General features: G+C 35.5%; 2 protein-coding genes across 8 annotated transcripts in view; one reads left to right on the top strand and one right to left on the bottom strand.

Annotated features, from left to right (window-relative positions):
- The first annotated feature begins 5,007 nt into the window (after positions 1 to 5,007).
- Positions 5,008 to 17,846, top strand: LOC145814526 (phospholipid scramblase family protein C343.06c-like). The gene is made up of 12 exons (XM_082911409.1): positions 5,008 to 5,229; positions 6,767 to 7,420; positions 7,669 to 7,755; positions 8,835 to 8,876; positions 9,008 to 9,052; positions 10,720 to 10,785; positions 10,871 to 10,927; positions 11,044 to 11,105; positions 12,149 to 12,269; positions 14,449 to 14,526; positions 14,915 to 15,021; positions 17,578 to 17,846. Exons 2-12 carry the CDS (start codon positions 6,791 to 6,793, stop codon positions 17,606 to 17,608), a joined length of 1,326 nt encoding a protein of 441 aa, XP_082767535.1. The 5' UTR covers positions 5,008 to 5,229; positions 6,767 to 6,790; the 3' UTR covers positions 17,609 to 17,846.
- Positions 17,847 to 20,393: 2,547 nt separating this feature from the next.
- Positions 20,394 to 27,927, bottom strand: part of LOC114299207 (DNA (cytosine-5)-methyltransferase CMT2) — a 28,233-nt gene continuing 20,699 nt past the window's right edge. For 5 of the 7 annotated variants that reach the window (XM_082911405.1, XM_082911404.1, XM_082911408.1 and 2 more), the window contains 6 exons: positions 23,709 to 23,839; positions 23,541 to 23,645; positions 22,125 to 22,168; positions 21,960 to 22,029; positions 21,786 to 21,889; positions 20,394 to 20,862 (listed from right to left, as the gene is read on the bottom strand). In XM_082911405.1, the coding sequence (XP_082767531.1) occupies positions 20,700 to 20,862; positions 21,786 to 21,889; positions 21,960 to 22,029; positions 22,125 to 22,168; positions 23,541 to 23,645; positions 23,709 to 23,839 (617 nt within the window). In that variant the 3' untranslated portion in view covers positions 20,394 to 20,699. The remainder of the gene's footprint in view (positions 20,863 to 21,785; positions 21,890 to 21,959; positions 22,030 to 22,124; positions 22,169 to 23,540; positions 23,646 to 23,708; positions 23,840 to 27,927) is intronic. The other 2 variants (XM_082911403.1, XM_082911406.1) reach the window with 1 other exon arrangement.

The raw sequence follows: 27,927 nt of genomic DNA, 5'->3' as shown, positions 1-27,927 counted from the left end.
GTTACTATGTGATACGCACACAAGGTATAGACTAATTTGCAAAAATTGAAACATTTAATTTCATGTTTGTTTGCAAAATTGTTTTGAATATGTACCACTTGAAAAAGTGATCGCATATAAACATTACTCAAATTATTCCAATTCAAGCAATTAGCCTTCATCCACAGGTATTCAAGCAATTTATTACTTAAGCACTTAGCCTCATGGTGAAGATGCTTTGACATGGCAACACTAACATACAAATGCAATATGCTAAAACGAAAATGCTCACCTAGTACTCCCAGGCAAGCCAAAAGAAAAGAATTAGAAAAATTCATGCTCTAACTAATGCAACATGACTAATACAACACATGCAATATGCAATTACTAGACTCGACTACTAATATGACATATGAATCAATTTGATAGCATGTGGTCTAAGCATGTATTCAAAGAAGTATTTAACTGACAATGCAAGTTAGAATGATGTGCCGAGCTCAATGCATGCAAGACAATGGATGCAAGGCATGAGAGATCCTAAACGAAACATGATGCCCTAAACTAACCATCATAAGTAAGTAAATAAAAAGGAGAAAGACGTGGGGTTGGAAGACATACACATTATTACAATTGCTTGCCCTCGCATAGAAGGGTTTGAATGAATAATCTAGCCAAGTTAATTACTATGAATTAACTAGCTATTACAAAATGAATTAATTAACTATTACAATAACAAATAAACTAACTATGTTAGCTAGTTATTACAAAGCCAACTAATGAACTATTCTACCTGATTAGTTACACTAAGGGTGTGTTTGGTAACGTTTACGTTTTCAGTTTATATTTACAAAAATTTTATAAACTGGTTTTTGTTTATTTTTTATTTATTTTTAGAAAAACATAAACCACAAACGCGTTTGGTAATTGACAAAATGTTTAAAAAAATTTAAAAATATAAAAAGAGTGAAAAATGGCAAGTGGTGGCAAGTGGCGGCGAAAGACGGTGGTGGAAAGTGGTGACGGCGGGTGGTGGGTAGCTGGTGGTGGGTGACGGTGGCAGGTGGGTGGGTGGCGGGTGGTGGATGGTGGCGGTGGTGGTGGCGGGTGGTCGTGGCAGGTGGGTGGCGGATGGCGGGTGGTGGAGAGTAGGTGGTGGTGGTGGCGGTGGCGGGTAGGTGGCAGGTGGTGGTAGTGGGTGACAATGGCGGGTGGTGGGTGGTGGTAGTGAGTGGGTGGTGGTGGTGGTGGTGGTGGTGGTGGTGGCGGGTGGTGGGTGGTGTGGTAGGTGGGTAGCGGATGACAGGTAGTGGTGGTGGGTGGTGATGGTGGTTGGGTGGGTGACGGTGGCAGGTGGTGGGTGGTAGCAAGTGGGTAGTGGTGGTGGTGGCGGCGGCGGGTTGTGGGTGGTGGTGGCAAGTGGGTGGCGAATGGCGGGTGGTGGGTGGGTAGGTGGGTGACGGTGGCGGATGGTAGGTGATAGCGAGTAGGTGGTGGTGAGTAGTGGTGGTAGGTAGCTGGTGGTGGGTGATGGTGGTGGTGGTGGTGGGTGGTGGGTGAGTGGGTGACAGGTGGCTGGTGGTGGCAGGTGGTGGATGGTGGTGGCAGGTGGGTGGTGGGTGGTGATGGCAAGTAGGTGGCGGGTGGTGGCGGCGGGCGGTGAATGGTAGTGGCGGATGGTGGGTGGTGGTGGCAGGTGGGTGGTGAGTGGTGGTGGCAGGTGGTGGTGGGGGGTAGGAGGTGGTGGAAAATGGTGGCGAGTGGTGGCTAGTGTTGGGTGGTAAAAAAAAAAAAACTGAAAACTCAAATGGAAACACATTTTTTGTGTTTTCATTTTTTTGGCTAAATTTATAAACTAGACCACTGATTTATAAATCAAAAATTTTACCAAACAAGTTTTTATTTGAGTTTTTAAAATTTTTGTAAATATAAACAGAAAACTGAAAATGTAAATGTTACCAAACAGCACCTAACTAATTAAGTACAAATTAGCATTAACTAATTAATTACAACATGAATACAACATGAAATAAAGTAACTAAATTAACTAATTAGCCCCGGGGAGCGAGGAATGCTCATGCATGCGCGCAAATTTTTCACCCGGAAAAGCCACTGTTTTGCTGCCAGAAAGCCTCTGTTGCACAGTTGGAACACTTACACTGTTTTTCACCTCAAAACCAGCTTTGTTTTGTTTCAAAAGGGCACTGCTCAATTTAACAAAAGTGGTCGGTAGGCCAGAAGTGATGGCCTGCCAGCCACAAAATCCTGGTTCCTCTTGCTGCAATAGAAAGCAAACAGATCACAACCAAGGTATTCTCAAGGGTTGTTTGCACAACTTATCCCTCCTTATCATCAAACAGCTCAAATGAGTGGTAAATTTGATTCACAAACCATCAATCGATGCAATTTCATTGCATGATGGCCTATGAACCAAAGTGTACAAGTTCAATAAATGCAACAAATAAAGACTCTCAAACCTTCTCCCTATCATGAATTGATCAAGGGAAGTGGCTGACGTTGACTCTTGAACCATTTACATCACTAACAAGTATGAAACGATTCAAGACTCAAGGGTTCAATTAATCCAAAATTGATTATTATCTTGCATCATTTTAGTCCTCAATTTAATACTTTATTTTAATTACTAACCATTCCTTAGTTAATTAAGTCCAAGAGTGAGCTTTAAGTCCTTTAACGGAAAGGAGTTTCAAACCAAGAGTTGTTTTGGGCATGAGAGAAGTGTCATGCCATTGGTAATGAACCCCCAAAAGGATTAAACCATTAAGCACAATACCTCAATCTCAAGCTTAAACAAATAAGTGGCTTGAAACAACTTTCAAAGAAAATGAAAAGCCAAGAAATGAGGGAGGTTGCAGAGGTCATTAAGGGTGATCACAAGCATGGAAAACAAGAAATAAACACTATCAACTCAAATAGGATGGTGGCTAAGACCTAAACCACCAAGCTTACGAGGACAACTACACTACAAGTATGCAGTACAAAGCTCAAATGTAATTAACAACAAAAAGCAGTCCTAAAAAAATGCTAAAATAGTCCTAAAACATGTTGGAATTAAGACAAAAATAGCTAGAACAATAAGCTAAAACATGGAGCTATGTAAGCTAGTACACAAAGCATAAGAAGGGGAGTCTACCCCCTCTATTTTTGAACTTCAAAACATGATTTTTGCCACTGAAAAGCCTCTAAAAATTAGTATTTAAAAGCTCAAAAAAAGTAGATAACAAGATGGGAAACACAAGGGTAGAGGCCTAAGAAGCTAGGTGAAAGGAATGGTGGGCCACCCCTCCACCCTTATTGGCCTTAAACCACAAGTTTCAGAGTTTAGACAGCTCAAAAATAGCCCAAAAACGGTAAGCAAAATAGCAATTAAAGCAAAACAATAAACAAAGACTTCTACCTCTTGAAGAAGAGAACACTTTCCAAGGGTTTAACCAACACTTACACACCCTCAAGAGCTCTAAGTAGGCTCAAAAGTACCCCAGCTCAAAGATCACAAGGTTTGGTTTAGAGTATATAGGCAAAAGCTTACAAAAGCTTAGGAATTTGCAAGAGAGAGAGATAATTTTTCTCCAAAATGTTCAACCCTCAAAAATAGAAGGGGAGGTCTCCTATATATAGAAAAACATGCAACTCCCTCAGAAACATCCATACATACACGTGTAGATAAATGCAAGCATCAATGGAAACAACTAGCACAACTGGTATAAATATCTGCCAAAGCACACTTATAGCCAGCAGGCCACTAATTTTGGCCGACAGGCCACACAAGTGGCCGGCAGCCAAAATCAATGGCCGACAGCCAAGATCAGTGGCCAGAAGGCCAAAGAAATGGGCTAGCAAGTCCCAGGGTTGTTAGGTTTGAAAAACTAGGGTTTTGATTCAAAACAAGGCAAGAGGTGTGTAGGGTTCTAAGGCTCAAAGCTTCGGCATTTTGTTGAGGATTTTGAGCACTTAACAAGCATGTACAAATTCATCATTGGACATGCAAGCGATGGCGTCCAAGTCGTAAGGGCCGTCAAAAATGGGATGTTTATACCACCCCATTGCCCCCCATTGTCATCCCTACTCACATGGGTGTGGAATCCACATGGTGTGGGTCTCACACCTTTGTGAGATATTTAGTAAAACTTTTGGTAAAACTTTTAGAATCTCTAGCATTATTCGAGAGACAAAGGGCGCATAGAAGTGAGAGAAATAAATAACAGAGAGAGATGTTACCGAAAATGGCAACATAGGCGCGTGTGTAAGGATAAATTTTCAAGAGTTGATAATTAATTTTGAGTTTCTTAGACCATCTCCAACCATGTATCAAATTCAGCATCAAATTTGAATTTGATGAAAAATGAGTCCTTTTTCAGCTCCAATAGCTTTATCAAATCGGTATTAAATCAGGAATATTAAAAATGTTTCACCAAATAGAGGATGTCTAGGAGCGTTTAGCATTTCACTGTTTGATCCCGTTGATTTTACAGAACCGGACGTTCGGCTGGTTGTCCCCTGGTCATTTGGTTGGTTGAAAACTTCCCACAACAAAGTATACCCTCGGAAGTGATGGATTACTCTTGCCGGTCGTCCTCCCGATCGATCGGTGTATTGATGACAGTCAAAAAATACCACGTTAGAGTATTGTATATTAGATATAGTTTTTATTCAAATTTAGTAAACGGCGGAGATGCTCTTAGCACTTTAAAATTGTAAGACTTGTTTGGTTTGTATCTCAAGATATAATTTTTGAGAAATTTTTTTAAAATTTTGTTTAGCTCAAATTTTTTGATAAAATTTTTCAAAATCACTTTCTATCTCCTACACATCAATCAATTACTTTTTCTCTCGCTCATCTCTCCTGTCTACTCTTTCATTCTCAATCATTTTTTTCTCTCACACATATTTACTCAACTATAACAAAATATCAAATTATTTCAAACTTTCAAATTACAAAACTATTTTCAAAATATATAACCAAACAAACCAAATAAATTTTTAAACCTCCTCTCCAAATTTATAAAAAAAATTTATTTCAAGACACACACACCCGTAGTTTTTTGTCCCGCTGACCAATGATTAAAATTCCGTGCCACTGCTGGGGCGTAAATGTCCCAAAGACGAAAGGAAAAAGCTAAAGATGAGCCTCGCCTCGCCTCGCCTCGCCTCCCCCAAACCCCCCAAGAATCAACATTTAGATTTGCCGAATCATACCTCAGATATTCCCCGAGAATCAACCATTAGATTCAGGTGCTTTCTATCATTTCTTTCTCTGTTTCTTGTTATCTAATTTGTTACAGATTACACACATACATGTTTATTGGATAAATTTTCAACTGATCCATTCCATTTGATTTCTAGGGTTTCAATTCAAGGCTTCTTGTCATAGTTTAAACGATTCTTTTGTTCGAATAACAATGTGCGTTCTGTTTGGCTAGACTGAAAGTAGTTCCCAAGTTTCTCTATGGAAAAATATAGTTCCTTGTAAGGGCTTCAGTTGTCCACGCCATGAAAATGACTACTGTTATTTTTTTTTATCAGCAAAGATGGTGAGAAACCAACACTAGCTTACAAGACCACAAACACTGAAGCCAAAACCCAAAATGACTACTGTTATTAGCGCTTTATATTTTTTAATTGTGTGCTAATATTGTGACTCATTAGTGCAAATAAACCGTGAACTGAATGTTCAAGAATTTGAAGTTGGTTTTCTCTCTAACACTATGTTTGGGAACCTAAGAGAGAAAAGAAAAGAAATGATTACTTAAGTAATAAGAGAAAAGAAAAGAAAAGAAATGATTGTGATTTTTCTCCTTTTTGTTTGGATAAGGAAAAAATAAAAGAAAAAAAATGATTGTGATTTCTCTCATTCTTGTTTGGTTAGGTTTCATTAAGAGAAAAGAAAAGAAATTATTTTATGTTATATTACCAAAATAACCTTTTTATATTTTTAATTATTTTATTTCTTTTATTTTTATTGGGACAAAATAGGTATTATGAAAATAGTGATTTCTTTTCTCTCCCAATCTCTCCACTTTTGGGAAGATTGAAAATGAGGCTTATAAGAGAAATGAGTTTCTCTCCATTTCTTTTCATTTCTCTCTACTTAGGTTATCCAAACAAATAAGAGAAATACATATCACTCAATTTCTTTTCTTTTCTCTCCAAATCACTCAATCCAAACATAGAATCAAATTTAGCCCGGTTGTTGCATAAATACGCGCTGCACATTCACATGCTTAAGATGCATTTAAGATTTAAGCTTGCCAACCTATTGATGCCTTGCTAATTAATCTTTCTTGACTTGTGTTTTGTTTTGTGTCCCTCTTCAAACAGATGTATGTAAGGCCATCTCCAGCCCTTACTCAAATTTGAGTAAAAAAACTTTATTTGATACGAAGTACTCTAGTCCATCGGACAAACTCAGTTCTAAGCATAAATTTGAGTGAAAGCCTTACACTATGTTTGGTTGGGGGATTTGAGAAGGGACTTGGAAACGGAAGGAGAAAAGGTAGGTGAAATGTAATTTCACACACTTTTCCTTTCCATTTCCAAATCACTTCCGAAATCTCTCGACCAAACACAGCATTAGAGTTGTAAATTTGAAAGCTACAAAATGGTCTTGAAAAATTTGACTCCTTGACTTGGGTAAAAAAATGGGTAAAACTTATTTTGATATAAGTTTGAGTTAAGGAGTTGAGAGGTTTTCAATTGATTTTTGATATAGGTTTGAGTCGAGAGTTGGAGATGCCCTAACTTTATGTTTTCTTGGTTGTCACTTGTGCAGCTTATTTCAGCCTGGTCTGGTTAGATGAATTGGATAAAGGGTTTGCGCTTACTTACCAATCTTTCTAAACCCACTGGGGAAATTTCCAAGTGTGGTGCATCACAGTGTTGTAGTGTCAATAAGCACCAAAATGGTATCCTTGATGCTGAAAATATTACACCACTGAGTTTGCAACAACAAAGAGGATGTCTAGCAGTAAACTCATTCCAGCAGCCGAGTTTGGGTCCTAAAGATATTGATCTTCAAGACACATTGATCGTATCCAGAAATATGTTGGGAAAATTTGAACTTACTTCTTGTATTCAAGGAAATACCCTTAGGCTGAAAAGACCTGCAGTGACGGTTTCTCGTAGGTATGGACAGAGTGCCCAAGATGATCCAAAATTGGATAGAGACTTTCTAGCACAGCTCTGGGTTGCCGATAAAAAACAAAAAAGGTCTAGAGCAAAACGAAGAGGGAAAGTTGCTAACTATGCAAACAATGGTGAAACAGTTTATACTCATCAATCTTCTTTCCAACCTCCACTTGGAAGATGGTTTTCGGGCACATCTATTACAGAAGAAAAATCAGATGATCATGTGAGACCAGTTTTGAAGCAACCGCCTCTTAGCCAGTCTGCCACAGGTGCATTGAAACCAGCATCTCTGGAGGAGGTGAGTTGACTTGATTTGCTTCTACGATTTTATGTGCATTGTCTGTATTTTACCACCTTAGAAAAAACCTGTTACAGTGGCCGGACTCTTTCTTTTTTTGCAACTTGTTTATTTATTTTAATTTATTTTCTAGCTTAAGATCTTGATGTTATGTATTTTCTATTTGCATGTTCTTTTATCATTCTAAGTTGCATCAAGATGATGTCTTCTTTGTTTTTGTTTTGTTTTGTTTTTTAATTTTATAAAAGGCTCGGGTTGCACCTCTTCTTGCAAGGTCCAATTTGCTGATTACTAGGGATATAGAATGGGCAAATCTTGTATTTGGTTTTGAGCAGGTAATTCTAAAACCCCAACCAATTAGTTCACATCTATCTATATAAGCATTTGATACACATCATAATCATCCCTAATGAACCTCCTTGCATAGGCAACTGATTCTTTTACGTTTTGTCTGGGTTTATTTGTCTTGGTGGGCTGCATCCTGCATGATGTATGATTTCTTATGTTTCAAATGTTGTCAAGATCCAAGTCAATTTTTATGAAATAGATATCAATGTTTGGTATGTGATACTTGATCCAAAGGATGACTAGATAAAGTTTATATGGAGGCCTGACTGAATATTGATAGAATACCCATGTGTTTGTGTGCCAGTGGAACAATCCCCCACCAAACATTGAGATATGATATGAATTATTGTAATAGACAAATTTTTGGGTTTTTTTTTTTTTGTGTGGTAACTTACTGCACATGATAGAAGGATTAGTTGGGCTACATCCACTTTTTTGGGGGGGTAGCCTTCCCTTCTTCATCAATCCGAAAGAAGAGGGGTTCAATCCACCTACCAAGGGACTTTACCAACTAAACTAGTTGACAACTTCTTCGTATTATAAGTTGTTTTAAAAGGTTTTGACTAGAGTTTGTGGGGGGAATTGTATATTCCTACACAATACAAAGGTATAGTTTTTGGTGTATACTCCGTGTGTACAAGGTTAGTGCCCCTTTGAGGCACTTTTACTAATATATCTGAATTATCAAAAAAAAAAAAAAAAAATGAAGATGAATAATTTATTGGGTTTTGAGTCATACGGCAATCAGGTCAACAGCAAAAAAGAAGGCACTTATCTAGCCATGCCATCTTCATGAGAATCCAACCAGAGGTAGTTTCAACTATGATGGTGTGTACTGTGGCTGATGAATGCATTGTTGTATTTGACTGCCATGAGTACAAAATATATGCTCCATTTTGAAGTAATCTTTTAACGCCAAGGTTATTCACATGTCCATGTTTTATTGCATTATCATCTCTCAATTTATTTATTTATTTATTTATTTATTTATTTATTTTTTACATATTCAATATTGCTTGCTTCTAGTTGAGTCTTCACAACCAATTTTTGTGATATGGAATTGCAGGAAAACCGATATGCAATAGTAGACATCTGCTATCCCCAATCAGTATGTAACTTTTCCACTTCGTTCCAACCTCTTAATGTTCAGTCATGGATGTAGTTGAGGTTTAAATAGATTGGCTTATACTGCTTAATTAGAGATTCTAGCAATTTCTGATAGTAATTGTTGTTTTTCAGCCTGCGGGTCTTATCCGTGAACAAAGTAACTTGATTGCCAGACAGGTATAACATATATTTTCAAGCTTGTTTATTTTTTCAGTTGTTCATGTTCATTTACTTGTTTAGCACAAACACGTTAATCCTCGCGATTCAATTTGTGTGAGTATTTTGTTTTTGGGGCCAGCTCAAACTATTATTCCCAATCAGTTTTCTATCCTAATCCTTAGATGTAAGAAATTTTAATGTCTTTTGTTAAGAGATCACCTAGATGTTTTGCGAAATTCATCATCAAACACTTCAAGCTCTTGTCTTGTAGTTTTGAGCTGGTTTGTCTAAACTGTATCTGTGATCCCCTGGTTCCTCCAAATACATGTGCAGCATATTGTATTGATTAGTTGGCCACCTTCTATGCCACTTTTTTCTGCAGTAACCGCACTTTAATTTCCAGACTTCTATGTAGGTAAGTTTTTCAACGGATCATAGGGACTGAAATAGTTTCCATTAGCAAGCTTGATACAAAGAGCAGATAAATTCATGTAGCTTGGATGACCTGAATCCAATCCATTAGAATAAAGGTCCCAAACCTCAAATATTGACCAGGGGTGGCGGATCCACATAGTAGTAAGTGGGGTCAACTAACCCCACTGAGTTTCAAAAACAAGAACAGTTCAACAGGAAAATTTCTATGATGTTTGGATTTTATACAATTTGCCCCCACTTAAATCTACGGAAAAAATGAGTCCACTTCTTAATAATAAAATATTCTGTAAAAGTTTGCAATTCCTTTCAAATTTTATGAATCTTTTAATTTTTGTTTTTTGTTTTTTTGTTTTTTTCTCTCTCTCTTTATATATGCAATATTGATAACTATCTTTATGCCTCACGTCTTGCTCACATTCCAATAGACCCTTATTTTGGTACAATAACATTTGTATTGTTAAAAATCATAGTGAATGACCTGAACCCATTGGGAATTTTCACATCATGAGACTATTTGAGACCATTTAGGTAGGAGGAAGTAATCTGGTATATGGTACTCTTTTTGCCGTTTTAGTTGGCATTTAATCACTGAAGGTAAACAATGATAAGAAGAAGACCTCGACCCTGTGTTATCAAAAAACACTAATACCCTAGCAAATTAAGTATTGGTACATGCGTTCCGAAACATGGTACACTTCCGTTCCAGAACGGTAAATTTAGTGATCCGAAACAATCCCAAAAGTTTTTTTCCAATATATTTCCTTAGGAGGAAAAAAAATCAAATATAATGAACTAAAATATGAAGTGAGTTAAGTTTTGACAAGACAAGAACATCAAAAATGAAAAAAAAAAATTAAAAATACATTTTATTAGATGCGTAATAGTTAAAAGAAAATTTCTCTAGAAGTACCTTAAATTGTTAAGTGCAATATATACAAGTCTGGTCCTGTCGTATCACATTTTAGAGCATGTGGCCGACCACGTTTCCATTCCTATTCCGTGTACTAGAACGATCCACGTTCCAGGTAACATAGCCTCGACCACTATCTCTTGCATTACGTTGGCAATCTGGCATATGACATTCTTTTTGCCGTTTTAGTTGGACATTCAATTGCAGAAGGTAAACAGTGATTGACGGGTATATGCTGATACTATGCCTCCATTATCTTTGGAATTACTAAAAATGGGATTTGCTTAACTTTTTTGGTATTTGCTTCTACTAAGTGCAATATTGTTGTGCTTCAATACAGTTGCTTCGTTCAAGGCGCCCTTTCGTGGCATACATAACTGATGCCATGGGCAATGAGCTGTTTAGGGTGAGGACGTTGTGCACAATTATTGCTATTCATTTTGTTTATTATTGCTGTTGCAGCTTTAGGGCTTACTTGATTCTACTTTTAGGTTCGAAGGCCCTTTTGGTGGATAACCAGCTCAATTTATGCAGAGATAGACGGTAAGGTATGGCAGTTCAAAATTTTATGTTGTACCATATTTGTGGTTTATTATTGAGCTGGTTATTCAAACAGTATGCAATCATAAAACTAGTTCTTAATATTCAAGTTATCTGTTTGTAGGAGGTTGGTGTTGTTCACAGAAGATGGCATCTATGGAAGAGGGTCTATGATTTGTACTTGGGGTAACTTTTTTGTGCCATTATTTGAGTTCATCTGTTGATGATTTATCTTTTCTTGTTCAACCAAGGGCATGCCTCCCTTTTCTTACCATGTAAAGTTTAGATTAAAATTGATAATTTTTGGCACTTTATTTGTCAATCCCTTGACTAGTAGTAAAGTAGCTAGAGACACAATGATTGACTCGTAATTGGAGAAATTGAAAATGGGCTCTTCATCAAGTAGTATGAAGAGTCAAATTATTGATCCTACATGGCAAGGTTGTGCCCGAAAATATTAGAATGACATCTTCAAATTTAAAAAATATATATTTTATTTTATTTTAGGTGGGACTTTTGGAATTATTTAACAACCTTAAAACAAATTCTCAAGGAATTCCCCATGATACTTTCTATGGAATGATGTTCTAAGAAGATATGGAGGAGGTTGTAATTTGAAATGCTAAGAAAAAGAAAGAACTACTGACTTTCTAAAACGAATTTTGTGATTTAAGTCCTAATATCATAAATTTGTAAACCACCCTCTATGATATGAGAAATAGAATATTCCTCTTCAATATTTTTTAAGTCTGAAAGTGTTGAGGCATTGCTTAGATTGATTCACCAGTAGATGCAACAGAAAAGTTGAGTCAACTCTTCTTTTCTTTTCTTTTTTTAAATAATTTTTTTTTTAATAATAATAAAATATTGGCTCTTTGATTTCTATTGACACCAAAACATACGCATACCCAATGCTTTGTGTATAGGATGTGTTGAGTTGATTACCGACATCACCTTCATAATATTTCACTACTACTTGGCTTGTCTGCCTCTTTTGGGCCAAATGAAGTGCTTAGGGTGATTCTTGCTTGTTTTACAAATTAGAGATGCCATTTTGTTTGTAATCCATTTCTTAGAATGTGGGAGCTTCTACTCCCTGCTGAGTCTAATTCCCCAAACTTCCTCACTTCACCTCTGAGGTCCATTTTTGATTTGTAATTAATTTTGTTCAAGAGGCTTCTATCATATGTATCAATGGCTACAACTTTAAATCAATGTGTTGTTTGTAGGAATAAGCAGTTTGCTGTGGTTGAGAATCCTGGCTTTTGGAACTGGACATTTAATTTGAAGGACATTGATGGGCAAATGCTGGCTCAAGTAGATCGTGACTGGAGGGGTTTTGGTTTTGAGGTAGTCTCTTCACTTTTCAGTGTTTCTTATGTTTATATACTCAGTATTGAGATTCATTAACTTTATGTTGCCCCCATTTACTATTATATATTTTAGTAGTGTGCAGTGTATATATTTTTCTATTCTTAAGAACAAATGCTTAAAATTTCTAATTGTTCTATCTCATGGTCTAAACTCTATTTGAAAGCTGGTGACTCATGATTTTGTTTATGATTAGATAGTATTATCATTTCCTTATGTTATGTTGGGCTTGAATTCATGTATGTGCTGTTCTTGGCCCATTGGTGTAGAGAAATTGTAATCATGGTTATCAGAATCCCGATCCGAATCGTCTACGATTGTAGTTGGGTAAACGATTCGGATCACACTAGGATCTTAAAGTGACTATGATCCTAGTCATGAAATCGTGTAGAATCGCACTACGATCCTGCTCCTACTAGAAAAAAGGTTCTTATTATTTATTTCTTATATATATATGTATGTGTATATTTATATAAGAAATTTGACTATAAACTCTTTTTCTAAACATTTCCTCTATTATGTTAACATAAAAGATGCATTATATCAAATTCATCATTTTTCTTTAATGATTTTAAAATTATTTAAGATACATTATCATTATAGATAATTTTCTGTTTTATTTTACATTGAAAGTAAAATCTTACGATTAACAATCCTTGGGACTATCGGATTGGGGGAAAATCCTTGAATTAATCGTGGTGCACTTTCAGGAAACTCCTTGTTGAGGGCTTGTGTACTTTGGGGATTAGTCGGGTTTTGATCCGGACAATCTGGTGCCAATAAAAAAAAGTAGAATCTTACGATCATCGATCCGATCCTCAAGTCCTTCCCAATGATCCTACTTTGAATCAAGGTTGTTAAAATCGGGATCCTAGGGAGGATCGTTGAGAAGGACTTGTGGATCGGATCGTAGAATCGTAAGATTCTCTTTTTAATGTAAAATAAAATGGAAAATTATCCGTAATGATAATGTATCTTAAATAATTTTAAAATCATTAAAGAAAAATTATAAATTTGCTATATTGCATCTTTTATGTTAATGTAAATTAGAGGAGATGTTTAGAGAAATAGTTTATAGTCGAATTTATGATATAAATATACACATACACATACATATATACATAAGAAATAAATAATAAGAATTTTTTTAAGTAGGATCGGGATCGTAGTGCGATTCTACATGATTTTATGACTAGGATCGTAGTCATTTTAAGATCTTACTGAATTTAAGATCCTAGTGCGATCTGAATCGTTTACCCCAACTACGATCGGGATTCTAATAACCATCCCTAGGATCCTGATTTTAACAACCTTGATTGTAATTTGTATAGTGGTGGTGGACCTGGTGGTGCCTGTATGGAAATATAGCTGCATGCATGATCATGTGGTGAACATGGTAAAAAATATTGTTAAATTGGTGTTGATATATTGAATTTAATGAGGTTCTAGATTTGGCTCATTTTAAAGACTAGTATTTGGGGACTTTTGGTTGCATTCATCACTATAATCTTTGTGCATATTTGTGTGAATGAGATACTGTGCAACATATGTGATCTTTTTGTTTATTGTGAAGATATTAGCAAGCATGTTGAATGGTTTCCATGTAAGTTACAATATGATTACTAGGATGGAGAAAAAATTGAATAATGAAGAAAACACTCGTGGGACTCCATGTACAAAAGGGAAAGATTGAGAATAAGGTTGGCCATAAAAACCCACAGCCGCTAACACCATGTAATTTTACAAAATATAGGATTTTGATGGTTGGCTCCAGGATTAATGATTCGACACCAAAATCCGTAAGACCTAGAACCTTCCATATAATAGGTTTGGAGTTCGATGATTCTTTACCGAAATTTTGTTATTACATTTTACTTAAGTTATTTTGGCTCATTGGGATGTCATCCTTTTTTGTGTGGATATCATCGGGATATTATCCTTGTTGGATTATTTTGTGTGAAATTGTTACCAGATTTCCGAAGTATATTGGCTTTAAATCATAATTGAATCAATGGGCCTAGCTCTAACCTACAGGATGTTTGCATCTAGCTGAGCTCTTTGCTGTATTATATTCTATAAATATGTTTTGATTTTGCACTGGTTCCTTAATACTGGCTCTTCAATGTTGCTTATATTTTTCTTGAAAACTATGATGCAGATCTTCACTGATGCTGGCCAATATGTGATCCGATTTGGAAGTGCTGATGCCAGCCCAAACATTGGTCCAGCCGGAGTGGTAAACTACCAGAACATATATTGAAAGAATTTTAGTTTCTGAATGTGTAGTCATTGTGGTAGGTTAAGGTTAGTGTTTTGAGATTTAGGTTGTGTTTGGATGATGGATTTGGATAAGAAAAGGCGAGGGAAATGAAGAAAAAAATTAGCTTATATTTCATCACATTTCCCTCGCTTTTTTCTTCTCCATTTCAAATCCCTATCCAAATTCATGATCTAAACACCGCCTTAATTGATGACTAGTGTTTGAGCCCCTTACTTTTAAGGACCATTGCTTGGTGCAATGGAAAAAGCACAGGACAAGCTTGAAAGCAGTGTTTTTTGAGATTGAGGACATGTACTTTGTGCAAACAATGGCAGAGTATAATTATGCAGTTTGCTTTCTGTAGGTTCAAGAGTTGGAAGTCGCTCGCCCCTTAACTCTATCAGAGAGAGCAGTAGCTGTTGCACTTGCGGTGTCACTGGATAATGACTATTTCTCAAGACATGGAGGCTGGTAAGTTCATTTCTATTTGTGTTTGAATATTATACTGCAAATGTGCTGTGTGCGCTTCAAACGCAGACAGCTTCTTCCATCGTATTCTTTATGATCTGTTCTTTTTTAACTTTGCTATGTTATTGTATTTTGATTCTGCAATTTTTCATTGCTGTTTTAAGTTTTAGGGTAAATTACAGATACAGTCCCTAGGGTTTGCTTAAAATACAGATTGCTTCCCATGGTTTGGAAAATTACAAATATCTTCTTTCAGAATTTTTTATTTAATAGAATTAATTGAAAAAATGAAATTTCTAACTGTTCTCTTATACAATAATACCTGAATTACTAATTGAACATCATTAAAAACTGTTAATTGACTTGATAATTTATTAATAAAAGGGTTTATTTGTCATGAAATTAGAAACTCCAGGGGGGTGAAGTAATTTCCCGAACCATAGGAGGGAATTTGTATTTTAAGCAAATCTCAGGAGATATATTTGTAATTTACCCTAATTTTATTAGTTCTATTTTTTCATAATGTATTCTTGGGGCTAGTCAACACTAGGCTATCGATGCTTTATGAGACAAAACATTGGGCAACTAAGAAGCAACATGTACATTAAATGAGTGTAGTTGGGATGAGAATGCTTAATTAAATGGATGTGCGATAAACCAAACCAAACCAAACCAAACCAAACCAAGCCTTAAGTCCCCTATCAAATGGGGTCGGCTACATGAATCCTTCTTCTTCATGCGGCCCTATCAAAGGCCATTTCATTAGTCAAATTAAGTAGATTCATATCTCTATTTAAAACGCTAGTCAACGTTAATCTAGGCCTACCCTGTCCCCTAACACTTCTATCTACCATTACAGCATCGCATCTTTTCACTACTGCCTCTGTTGGTCTCAGTTGAATATGACCAAACCATCTCAAACGATTCTCTCTCAACTTATCTTCTATCGGTGCTGCTCCTACCCATTCCCGAATACATTCATTCCTAATCCTGTCTTGTCTAGTCTTACCACACATCCACCTTAGCATCCTCATCTCAGCCACACTCATCTTATCTACATGTTGTTTCTTGGTTGCCCAACACTCCGTCTCATACAACATAGCTGGTCTAATAGCCATTCTATAAAACTTACCTTTTAGTCTAGTGGGTATTCGTTTATCGCACAATACCCCAGACGCACTTCTCCATTTACACCATCCCGCCTTAATCCTGTGGGCCACATCTGCATCAATCTCTCCCGCTGTTGTGATAATCGACCCTAAATAACGAAAATGTTCACTCTTAGGCAATTCTTGGTTCTCAATCTTCACTTCTCCTCTGCTTTTATTGCTACTGTTACTAAATTTACACTCCATGTATTCTGTTTATCTGGAATCCTTTAGATTCAAGAGATTTTCTCCTAATCTCTAACTTTGTGTTAACTCCTTCTCTAGTCTCATCCACTAGCACAATATCATCTGCAAAAAGCATGCACTATGGCACGTCATCCTGAATATTTATCGTCAACTCGTCCATAACTAAAGCAAAAAGATAAGGACTTAAGGTAGATCCTTGGTGTAACCCTACAGTGATAGGAAATTCATTTGTCTCTCCAGCTGGCGATCTAATAGTGGTTACCACCCCTTCATACATGTCCCTAATTGCGTCAATGTAACCTTTTGTCACTCCTTTTTTCTCTAACACCCACCATATTATATCCCGGGGTACTCTGTCATATGCTTTCTCAAGGTCGATAAACACCATATGAATGTCTTTTTTCTTTTCTTTATACTTTTCTATTACTCTCCTCAAAAGATAGATCGCTTCCATTATTGACCTACCAGGCATGTGCGATAAGACTAGAAAAAATAAAATTCGAAATGAACATAGTTGTGAAATGGTGTGAGAGTAGCACCTACTGAAGATAAGTTAAGAGAGGACATGTTAAGATAGTTTGGTCATGTACAACAAAGATTTATAGATGCAACGGTAAGAAAAAGTGATAGGATCACAATAAATGGAGATGCTGGGGGGAGGGGAAGACCCAAGTTGACATAGGATGTGATAGTGAAAAAGATATGAATTTAATTTAACTAAACATATGGCACTTTATAGAGTTGAATAGTGGAAAAAAGATTCATGTAGCCGATTCTATATGATTGGGACACAAGGTTTAGTTTGGTTTGATTTGGCTAGCCAACACTAGGGCTACCCCTTTCCAACCACCCCTTCAATTACTAGTGGTGCTGTAGTCTCTCATTAGTCTCCCAACAATGGGGGGAGGGTTGTGGAAGAGGATCATCTCTGGCACTTTCTTCCTCCAACCATCATCCAACACTTGATCCAAAGACTAAAAAATATGATAATGACTAGCTGTTAAATTGTGGCCATTGGATGAAGTGCTGAAAGATGGCCGGAGAAAGAAAGTGATGGAGAGGATCCAGATCCGTTGTGGTTGAGGTGCACAAGACATTTTTTTGTGTAAGAAAAAAAAATCATACAATGCACTCAAAAGCTGTGACAGGTTTGGTTTCTTTCTTATTGCTAGGAAATGATTAATTTCGTTTCGTTTCTTTCCAGGGCAATTCCTTTTGTTGCAGTTGGTGAATAACATTTTCAGGTTGCTGTTGCTGATATGCTTGTTATCTGCAGAAGACAAGTAGAGTGTTGTACAGAGAGAGATCTATGTTGTGTTTCCCTTAATCTGCTCCCCTCTTCTAAAAACTGCATCACTCAATTTCTATGCATGTATTTGTACTTGTTTGTTGCCAATGCCGTCATCATTGGCATTGATGGAAAATTTACAATTTTGAGGATTCTTAAAAAGGAATTTTGTAATTTTCCGTCAATTATAGCCTAGCTGTAATATGTGGAAATGAAATAATGGCAACATTGTAGACGACTCTCATTCATGTTGCTTTTGTTGTGTGGGAGGCCCACTAGAGACTGACTGTTTGGGGCGAGAGAAGATGTACTTTGATAGAAAATAAATCTGTGCAAGTTCGAAACAATACTGCATGGCTGCAGTAGCCAAGCATGCAAAGGTTTTAACACAAATAGCAAACAATTGTTTCCATGTGTTGATGCCATTTGAGAATTCATTTATCTACATGCAAAGGTTTAACACAAATAACTAGGGATATGCGGTCTGATTCGGATGGTTTGAGAGAAATTATAAATTGGATGGTTTGAGAGAAATTATAAATTGAATGACGGATTGGTGGATTTCTAACTAATTATTTAGTATTTGCATAATATATAATATTAATTTGTATAATATTTTTATATATATAATATAAATTAATTTTACATAATATTTTTCATAAATATAACTACTAATTTGTAGTAAATTTTACATTTTAAATCTCTCTTACACTTATTCTCTCAATTAAAAAATCAAACTTGGAATTTTTTGTATTTAAAGGTTTAGGCGCTAATCTATTACGTCCATAAGGCAAGCTATCACAAAATGACTAAACCAGTCATGTATATATGTTTTGTTTTCAAATCAAACCCCACAGAAACCAGCGTCTCTCTCTTTCTCCTTCTCCTGGACTTGTCTTTGTCTTGTTGAGCCGCAAGAGATTTGTAGATTGGCCTTAGATTTGTAAACCCTAACAACTATGCTGTTGCAGATTTATCAGATTTGAGTCTCTATTCGACACCACCATCCCACCGATCTGCCTCACCCACCGCCTCTTCCTCCGCCATGGTTAGTCGATATCGTGACCTCAATCATCGCCGGTCTGGGTAGATTGATCCATGAAGGCATATTTCAACATATGTAGTGCAATGTTTGTAGATCGTGATTGTGATTCTTCATGATCATGATGGTGATCCGTGTATGTAATGTTTGTATATATATATGTAATATATAGGCACATTTCAACATATATATGTTTCAACAAATATATGTAAGTATGTATATGTAATTTTTTTTTTTGTCTGACCGATATGCAATATATGTTTGTATATATGTTTATATATATATATATGTATGTATGTATGCATGTCCTTATATATTTGCTGATGTTGATGATGATGATGATATTAAGAAATAGATTGCAACAAATTCAAAAAAAAAAAAAAATGAGAGATATGACAATGGATCTGTATTTAACAGATAGAATTTAGTTTGATGAAACATATTTGTAATAGCATCAAATTCACAGATATGTTGTTGAGTTCTCATTTTTTTTTTTTTTTTTTGTTATTGTCATTGTTGGTGATGATGATTATGATGATGATGATGATGATGAATGTTGTTGATGAAGAAGAACTAGATTGCAATAGATTAAAAAAAAATTGGACAGATCTGTTCAAAAATTAGAACAGATAATAAAATTTGAACATATTAAATTCGAGAGAAAGAAAGAGAGAAGGGAGGTATACAGATTCAACAGATAGGGAGACATAAAAGGGAGGTAAAAATTCAACCTAGGAAGAGAAAAGAGGTGAAAAATTCAACAAATAGAGACAAAAAAAAAAAAAAAAAAAAGAGAGAACAGACAGAGAGTTTAAAAATTGTGTGAATTTGAACATACAGAAAAAAATAAGTTATAAAAATTCAATAGATAAAAAAATATTTGAACATATAGATATAAATTTGAACAGATAATCAATGAAAAGTCAAACAAATAAAAAAAATCCACAAACAAATTAAGAGATAAAATTAAAAATAAAATATCATTCCAAAACAACAAAATGACTTATCACCAAATTATTTCACAAAAGTTGATATTTTATGAACAAAAAATATTCACTAGACTTAATGCCTTAAGCTTTCCTTACCTTGAATTTTTCAACAATTTGCTCTTTTTATTTTGATATTTTGTTAGAGATTAAAATATATATATATATATATATGTATGTATTAACTATGGTAAAGTAGAGCAATTTTGAAGACAAATAATAAAATTTAAAATTTAATCTATGACTAGCAAATAAAACAGTACAAATTGATACGAATCGATGTGATTTTAACAAATTACACAATATTTTGCACAACCCTACAAATAACAAACAATTGTTACCATGTGTTAATGCAATTTGAGAATTCATTTATTATCCATAATGTAAAGTATTACAAAGGATTTCATTAATCTAAAAACTGTCTCTTTGTACCAATTGAGGTTATAACGTTGTCACACAAAATTTCTTTAAGTACTTTAATGCACATTGCTGATAACATAATAGGTACATTACATTGACTACCGTTGAGATTTATTGAGGGGAAAATCCTACAAAATTAACCTCTTTTGGAATGTTTAAATTAATGTAGATGGATGTAAATAAATTAATAATCAACAAAAAAATATATATTTCAATGTAAAAAAGATAATAACATGACTTGTCAGTCCACATGACTTAACAAAATTAATAAAAAAGGAACACAATTAAAGTCTTAAAAGAGCATTATGCATTATTCCAAACTTGTAAGATTTGATGTATTTTCTGAAGAGATTAATGTAATTTACCATAAAACAAAAGAACAAAGGGGGGAAAAAATGGCACAATCTTCAAGTTACCTCACTAAAAATACACATTTGCGCATCAGGGGAAGGGAAAAAAAACAACGGTACTCATTTTAACCTTAATCTTAATTAGGCCTAGACAATACAAATAAAGCTGACAAGGCTAATCTTCACATAAAGAGTTTGTTTAATTAAACGAAAGCAATATGACCCCGATAGAAACTCAAACTAAATAGGATGAAGATTGCAACAACTAGCTGTGGAATGTGAGAACTTGGGAGGAAGAGTCATGATAGGTTCATCTCCAGTCAGCTTCCTCACAGCCATTCCCAGTGCAAATCCCAAGGCACGTGCAACTGGAATGGCCACCGCATTCCCTACTTGACAGTATCTGCCCAATGGTACAATATAAGTCACATGTTTAAAAAAAAAAAAAAAAACTACGAATATGCATGGAATTTAGTAGATCAGACAAGTAGTGCTGAATTTGTTCCAAAAAAAAAAAGATTAATGTTGAACCAGTGGGTCATGCAAGTGTCATGGGAACCATCAAGTGTTACTTTTGAGCAGTTTTAAGAATGATTAGGAACAGAATCTGAGGCCCACCACTGGTTGGGCACTATGAGTGTAAGCTAAAAGTTGATAATAAAAAGTAGTAGTTAAAAGCATCTCTTTAATAACTTTCCAATAATAAGTTTTTTCTAGCTTATTTAAGCTATTTTTTGCCTCATAAGCTCTAATTGTTTGCCTTGTAACTGTAAGTAAAAGTACAACAAACACTCACACAAACTCCCAAAATAAAAAAATAAAGAAAGAAAAGCTATAATCAACCTCTAAAAGCAAACCAAACAGGGCCTATGGAAGGTTCATCCGGTTAGAGGATCGGGAGCCGACATCCCTTCCCCCCTCCCCCTTAAATAACATATTATGTGATGTTCTCTCATGGACCAATTTTTTTCGTTTTAGAAGAGCATTCTAGTATACATGTCATCATTATCTTATGCATTGGATAAATTTTGGAGCATTATAGTTTTATACATCCTGAACGACAGGACTAAAGCTAGATGTAGGCCACAAAGCTGTATTTCCAAAGATGAATTTTCTTTAAACGCATAACAAATAGTCAGCTCCCTCATTGCTCCCATTATTTTTCTTCGAAAGGTATAATCTGCCAATTTTTACTTTCTAGATGTGTGCACTTGCAAAAGAAATGCCATGAAATATTTTTCACAGAAATATAAAAATCATGATTCAAAAAAAATATATTTAGCATACTTCAGAATTATAACTCAGCAAAGGAAAATAAATACGCACCTTTCTTTCACACTTCCACAAAACTCGTAATAATCAGGAAACCCTTGCAATCTTGCACACTCACGAATTGTGAGAACTCGATCTTGCTCGGGATGTAAAATTGACTAGACAAATTGAGCACATCAGAATAAAATCTTGCTTACACTATTAGCTGTAATCAAGGGTGGCTCATACCTGGCTGTGAAGATCTGGTCGACACAGAAGAGTTGGCACTGTTTCATCCCACCATAATCGTGAAAATGGTCTGCATGTTGGTAATACATCAAACACTCAGGGAAAAAAAGAAAAAGAAAAAGAAAGAAAAGAAAATAAATAAAATACTGGCAAAGACATCTTCACCTTGTAGACTTTCCATCACAGAAATTTATTGCATAATCAGGTACCTAGATATGACCAGAACAAGTATAAATAGAAGGTAAAATACAACGCAAATAGTGACTGAAGGAAAAAAAATACTTTCATTCAACATGTACACAAGAATTTCATGGAAGGATAGAAGATAGAAACAGGATCAAATGTACAGAACAGAGAATTAACTATATAAGAAAGACAAATCTATTCATTGATCTAAAAATGGATTTTCCTCTACCTAGAGAAGTTCTATTTCTCTCTCCCCACACCAACCACATCAAATTTAAGAGAACAAAAATATCATGTCTTCTTCCTTCTCCTCAGTTCTCAAGCTGTTGATCAAGAACAAAACAACTCCCCAAGCATCTGTGAGAAGACCCACATACCAAACAAGAGAAGGGACAATGACCACAACTCCCTCACCACCTCAATGAATTACGACATGATTCACTGATTCCCCATTTTTCCTACATGTGCAACACCAATTCAAATGCACTTACCTCCTCTGAAAGCCACCGGTTCAATTTGTTCCTTTCGTTGACCAAATTACTTATGTTGTCACTAAGGGTTACACAAACATCTATTTGAGCTTTCTGCGTTCCAAACTCATCTCCCTTAGACTGTTCAGTTTGCAGGGGAGTGTTAGAGAGCCTCCGCAGCTTGTCCCTGACTTTTGTATTTTTTGAAAGATTTCATTACATATATTTAGGCCTAAGTTTAGGCTTGTAATAGACATTACCATGTATGTTTTTTGTTATCTATACTTCAATTGAGATGAATATATTTACATTGAATTTAAGCAATTCTTTCACTACTCCAAGAAGCTCCAATTATTTCTATAGGCAACACAAGATAATAATGGTTGCTATTTGTATAAACCAAACCAAACCAAACCAAACAAAGTCTTGGTCAAATACATTAATCCTTTTTCGCCATTCCTCTTTGTCAAGGGCTATATGCTTGCTTAAACTAAACAAATTCATCTTTTTCACTTTTTCCCTCCCTTTAACATTTTCATTTACCGTAATCATATTACTCTTCTTTATTGTTGCATCTATAGGTCTTCATTGAACATGATCAAACCATCTTAGTATGTTCTCACTTCACTTATCTTCAATTGGTTACCATTTCATGAATATATCCATTTCTAATTCTCTTTCCTTTTATACTTTAATCTTTTACATTCTTGGTACAAGTAGGAAAAAATACCAATCATAGACCCAACCCTTGTGTTTAAGCAAGTGGATGTTTTGTTCATATTTTAGTATTATGTATGCTGTCAAGCTATTCTAAAGAGAGATTGTTGTGTCCCTTTGGCATGCTATATCAATTTCAGATTCCTAGTAGCTGAAATTGCATTTCCATATGATGAAGGTGTAATAGAAAGTTTTCCATTAGTATTACCAATGGCTTTCCAGATGGCATCAGTATTGGCTCCACTGTCAAATCCCTTTGAACAACATTGTCAGCTCCAACAATAATGCCAGGGAGATCTCTGAAATTTGCTCCCTATGAAAAATACATATCAGGACATGATAAATATCAAGAAACCAAAAAAACTGTCATACTTACGTAAACTACCTTTCTTCGTGGAATTCGACAAACTCGCAAATAATCATCCTCACCCAATGGGAGAGGCCGATGATCACGAAGTACTGACTTTTCTGTTATAGGCGTACTGCAGGAAGCAGAGCCCATCATATCTAGAGATAAAAAATTACACATAATGTCAAACCACACATTTTAAGAAAATTAAGAAAATAAGATTGATAGAAAGAAGCTGATAAGTTCATGATACCAATTTAAGTCATAAAAGTGCAATCATCAAGTAGTGGAAGCACAACACAGTTTTGTAAACATGAAAGGAAGCTCAATATATATGAATGAAGGCGTATGTATATATAGAGGAGAGAAGACAACGCATGTTATAGCTTGAGGAAGCTCAATCATCAAGGACCTCAATTTGTACTTCTAATGCAAAATATAGATTTTCTATCAATTGCCATTTGCCATGTGTTATAGCTTATTAGAGACATGCAATATATACATATATATATATATTCAATATTCAGTCAGGAAGCAAGTACAAGATATTATGAAGATATTAGCATGATGCAATACACAATAAGAACGCGAAAAAGTAAATTCAAGAAAGCGGCTAAATAATAAATTTGCACGATAATGATTTCAAGATGGAACATATAGCAACCATGCATAGTCAAGTTACTATTCTTAGTAGTCTTATATGGGGGTTATATTAGGTTAAATACGACTAGTTTTCAATATTTTTCTTCCAAGTTTTACAATCCTTAAGCCTAAACAAATTAAAATCCACACAAGAACCAAACACATTGTTCCAATACTGTTCACAACATCTAGAACAACCACTAAACAATCCTTAAAACTTTCCCTCTTTAGTCCCAAAAGCCTACTCTTTTATTACCCTCATCGATACCCTTTAAAAGCCAATATTTTGTTGGAATGTGTCCCACATCAATCTGTGCCAGTTATAAGGTTTCAGTTTTTCTCTTCATAATACCTAAATTTTAAGGAGAAATGTGGGTTGAGCTTTTCAATTTGGTATCAAAGCTTGGTATGTTGTGGTCCAAGAGGGTGTGTTGGAATGTGTCCCACATCGCCTGGAGTTGCCCCATCTGTATTAGTTATAAGGTTTTAGTTTTCCTTTCCTTTCCTTAACACCTGGGTTTTAAGGAGAGATGTGGGCTGGGCTTTTTGATTTGGTATTAGAGTTTGGTATGTTGTGGTCTAGGAGGGTGTGTTGGAATGTGTCCCACATCGCCTAGAGTTGTTCCTTCTATGTTCCTTATAAGGCTCCAGTTTTTCTCTCCTTAACACCTGGGTTTTAAGGATAAGTGTGGGATGGACTTTTCAATTTGGTATCAAAGCTTATGTTGTGGTCTAGGAGGGTGTGTTGAAATGTGTCCCATATCGCCTGGAGTTGTCCCATCTGTGCTAGTTATAAGGCTTCAGTTTCCCTCTTCTTAAAACCCAGGAGAAGTGTGGGTTGAGCTTTTTTCAATTTATTTTACCAACCATTGGGCCACCATAGATCAATTAAAATAGGCCTCTAATTTCTACTCTTTCTACTACATATCAATTTTTGCCCCATTAATTGTAGGAAGGAATACCATTCACTAGTCCTCTACATCATATAAATTCTATCGTTTTATTTGGGTTGATGCATACTCGTTCAAAGGTAGCGTAATAACCTTCTAAATCATGTTGCCCATATGCCATCCTAATTTCTTTCTTTCTAAGAAGCATGAATATAGACATGGAACAGAAATATGACATGGAAAGGATATGCCAACATGAAAGTTTCAAAAAGAGCGCATGACATAGCAAGGACACAATAACACGTCTATATATATGCATGAAAAATAATTTCATTTTTTGTCACTGAGTATTGTACGCACCGATATGATGAGAGACCATTTAGAGGTGGATGGAGTGAGAGATGAGGCAATGTTAGGAAGAGAAAGAATGGCAATGGAGAACAGAATCCTCTAAAAGCTTGACAGAGAAGAATAGCATAGGGAGTGGGAACAGGAGTAGGGGAGCAAGTGCATATAAAAGTTTCTAAGATTGGGACTGACTATGGGAGGGTGTATTTTTTTTTATATATTAAATATAAAATATAATCTAACAATTAAATTTTCTTGGTTAGTTGTAATGTCAATGTCCCTCCCAAACACATAGTAATGTGTACTAATTGGGTATTGTTTTTAGTTGTAATATCAATGTCTTAAAATATGAATAAATATGAGAGATTGCCAATTATAAATTTCTTTGCTAAGTGTAAATAAATTTAAGTAGAAACTACTACGATAAGTTTGAATTGTTTTTCTTTTGTTTCCACAAAATTTGTATGTTTGATAGGTTTTATCTCACTTGAGAGCGAGTTTCTAACTTAGGAGCATGGGATCACGTTTTTGAGCAAGAAAATGCCACCAAAGTAGGAGGTTCCTGCTACTAAGGTGGAGACAAAGGGATAGGTGGCTCAACCTCCCTGGCCCAACAACTTGGTGATAAAGACCACCATTGATAGTGACGCTGAAATCTTGAGGGTCTTAAGCGGTTGCAAAGGTGGTCTGGTGTGCTCCTCATGTATGAGGAGGAATGGTTATGGAGTTATCTTCTATGTAGGCCTCCCTCTAAGGCCAATGAAGGTGAAAGTCCCTTGCACATGTTCTCTCTTCACTGTGTCCATTGCTACATATACTTTGTTTAACTATCTATCAAAGCTTTAATGTAGGGGAATACAAAAATCTAGTACATATAAAAATTATAAACATGAGTTTGTAACATTTAAAATTGAGAAGTCTTCACAGTTATAATGCAAAATGAGCCCAATCAAAGCCAAAAATAAAACAATAATGCCACACTTACCACCTTTGTATACCACCTTCAATGTTCCACCTCATGTGTTAACCTATCATTGGTGTAATGGGTCCTACCACTCATGTTTATGTCAAATGATGTGCTAACATATGAGGTGGTACATTGATGGTGGTATAGAAAGGTGGTAAGTGTAGCATTACTCAAAATAAATAGATTAGAATGAGCATGTGAACATGTGTGAGTGGAGAATGGGAAAAGAGCCCTTTATAAAAATGAGCTAACCTCATGCTTGGGATGGCCAAGCTCAATTATGGTAAAGTTCCAAATCGTCTAGGCTAGTGTTAGATTGGTCCGACTTACAAGACAAGTTAACATTTGCATAATATAAGAAGATAAAAAATAATGCTATCTCCCACAAGTTAGCAAGAATCCTACCTAAAAAACTTTACCAAGAATGAGGAGTGTAGAAGGATAACAATAAGAGGCCATGGTGAAGAAGTTTAGCATGACACTATAAGGTGAATGGTTTTTATTTATAGATGATATACAATTATCAACTTGCACTTTTTCTATGCAAACATCATTGACCATTTTCTTTGGCTATGCTATGAGAATCGTTTGTCTCCAGAATATAACATTATTAAAATATGCACTGCATTTTAAAGACATTTAGCAATTAACTCAACTAAAGAGAATCTTAATCCCCAAATACTAGCTACATGAATCTTTCTTTAATAAGCTCTATCAAGAGCCATGCCATCTATTGTGTGCAGGGAAGGCGTCTATCCGTCATAAACTTGACCAATACTCTTTTTGGCATTCTGCCCTTCCATGATTGCTTTCAACTTGAATCAAATTAATCCTTTATACCAGTTCATTCAGTGTAAAAATGATTTACACCCCATTTGATGGTATGGTGGCTTCTACTGAAGTGTGTTTTTGAGTTAAGAGCATTCTAGAGAAAGAGGTTGTTGTAACAAAGTTGGCATTCTGCCCTTCCATGAGTGCTTTCAACTTGAATCAAATTAATCCTTTGTTGATTTACACCCCATTTGATGGTATGGTGGCTTCTACTGAAGTGTTTTTGAGTTAAGAGCATTCTAGAAAAAGAGGTTGTTGTAACAAAGTTGGGTATTTGATTGTCGCACTGGAGAAGAAATTTTACATCCTGTTTTATGTTAAAGCATCTTAGTTACTACTTCACTGACAAACCTATAAAATGTTGATGCGCTTTAAAGATGCACTCAAACACAACCTAAAGCACTAAAAAGGTTGGAGAAGTACCTCCAAACAAAACGCACCACATTACCAAACAAAAGGAAAAAAATATTTTAGTACCTATAGATATAAATTATGGAGATATCAAAAATTGCAACCACTATAGAAGAATTAAGTTGATGAGTCATACAATAAAATTATAGGAGAGAGT

Source organism: Camellia sinensis, unplaced genomic scaffold (assembly GCF_055761805.1).
Source record: "Camellia sinensis isolate YWXY unplaced genomic scaffold, ASM5576180v1 Unanchor11, whole genome shotgun sequence".
Classification (NCBI taxonomy): Eukaryota; Viridiplantae; Streptophyta; class Magnoliopsida; order Ericales; family Theaceae; genus Camellia; species Camellia sinensis.
Note: the sequence above shows the minus strand (reverse complement) of the source record. Positions and strands in the feature narration are given on the sequence as shown.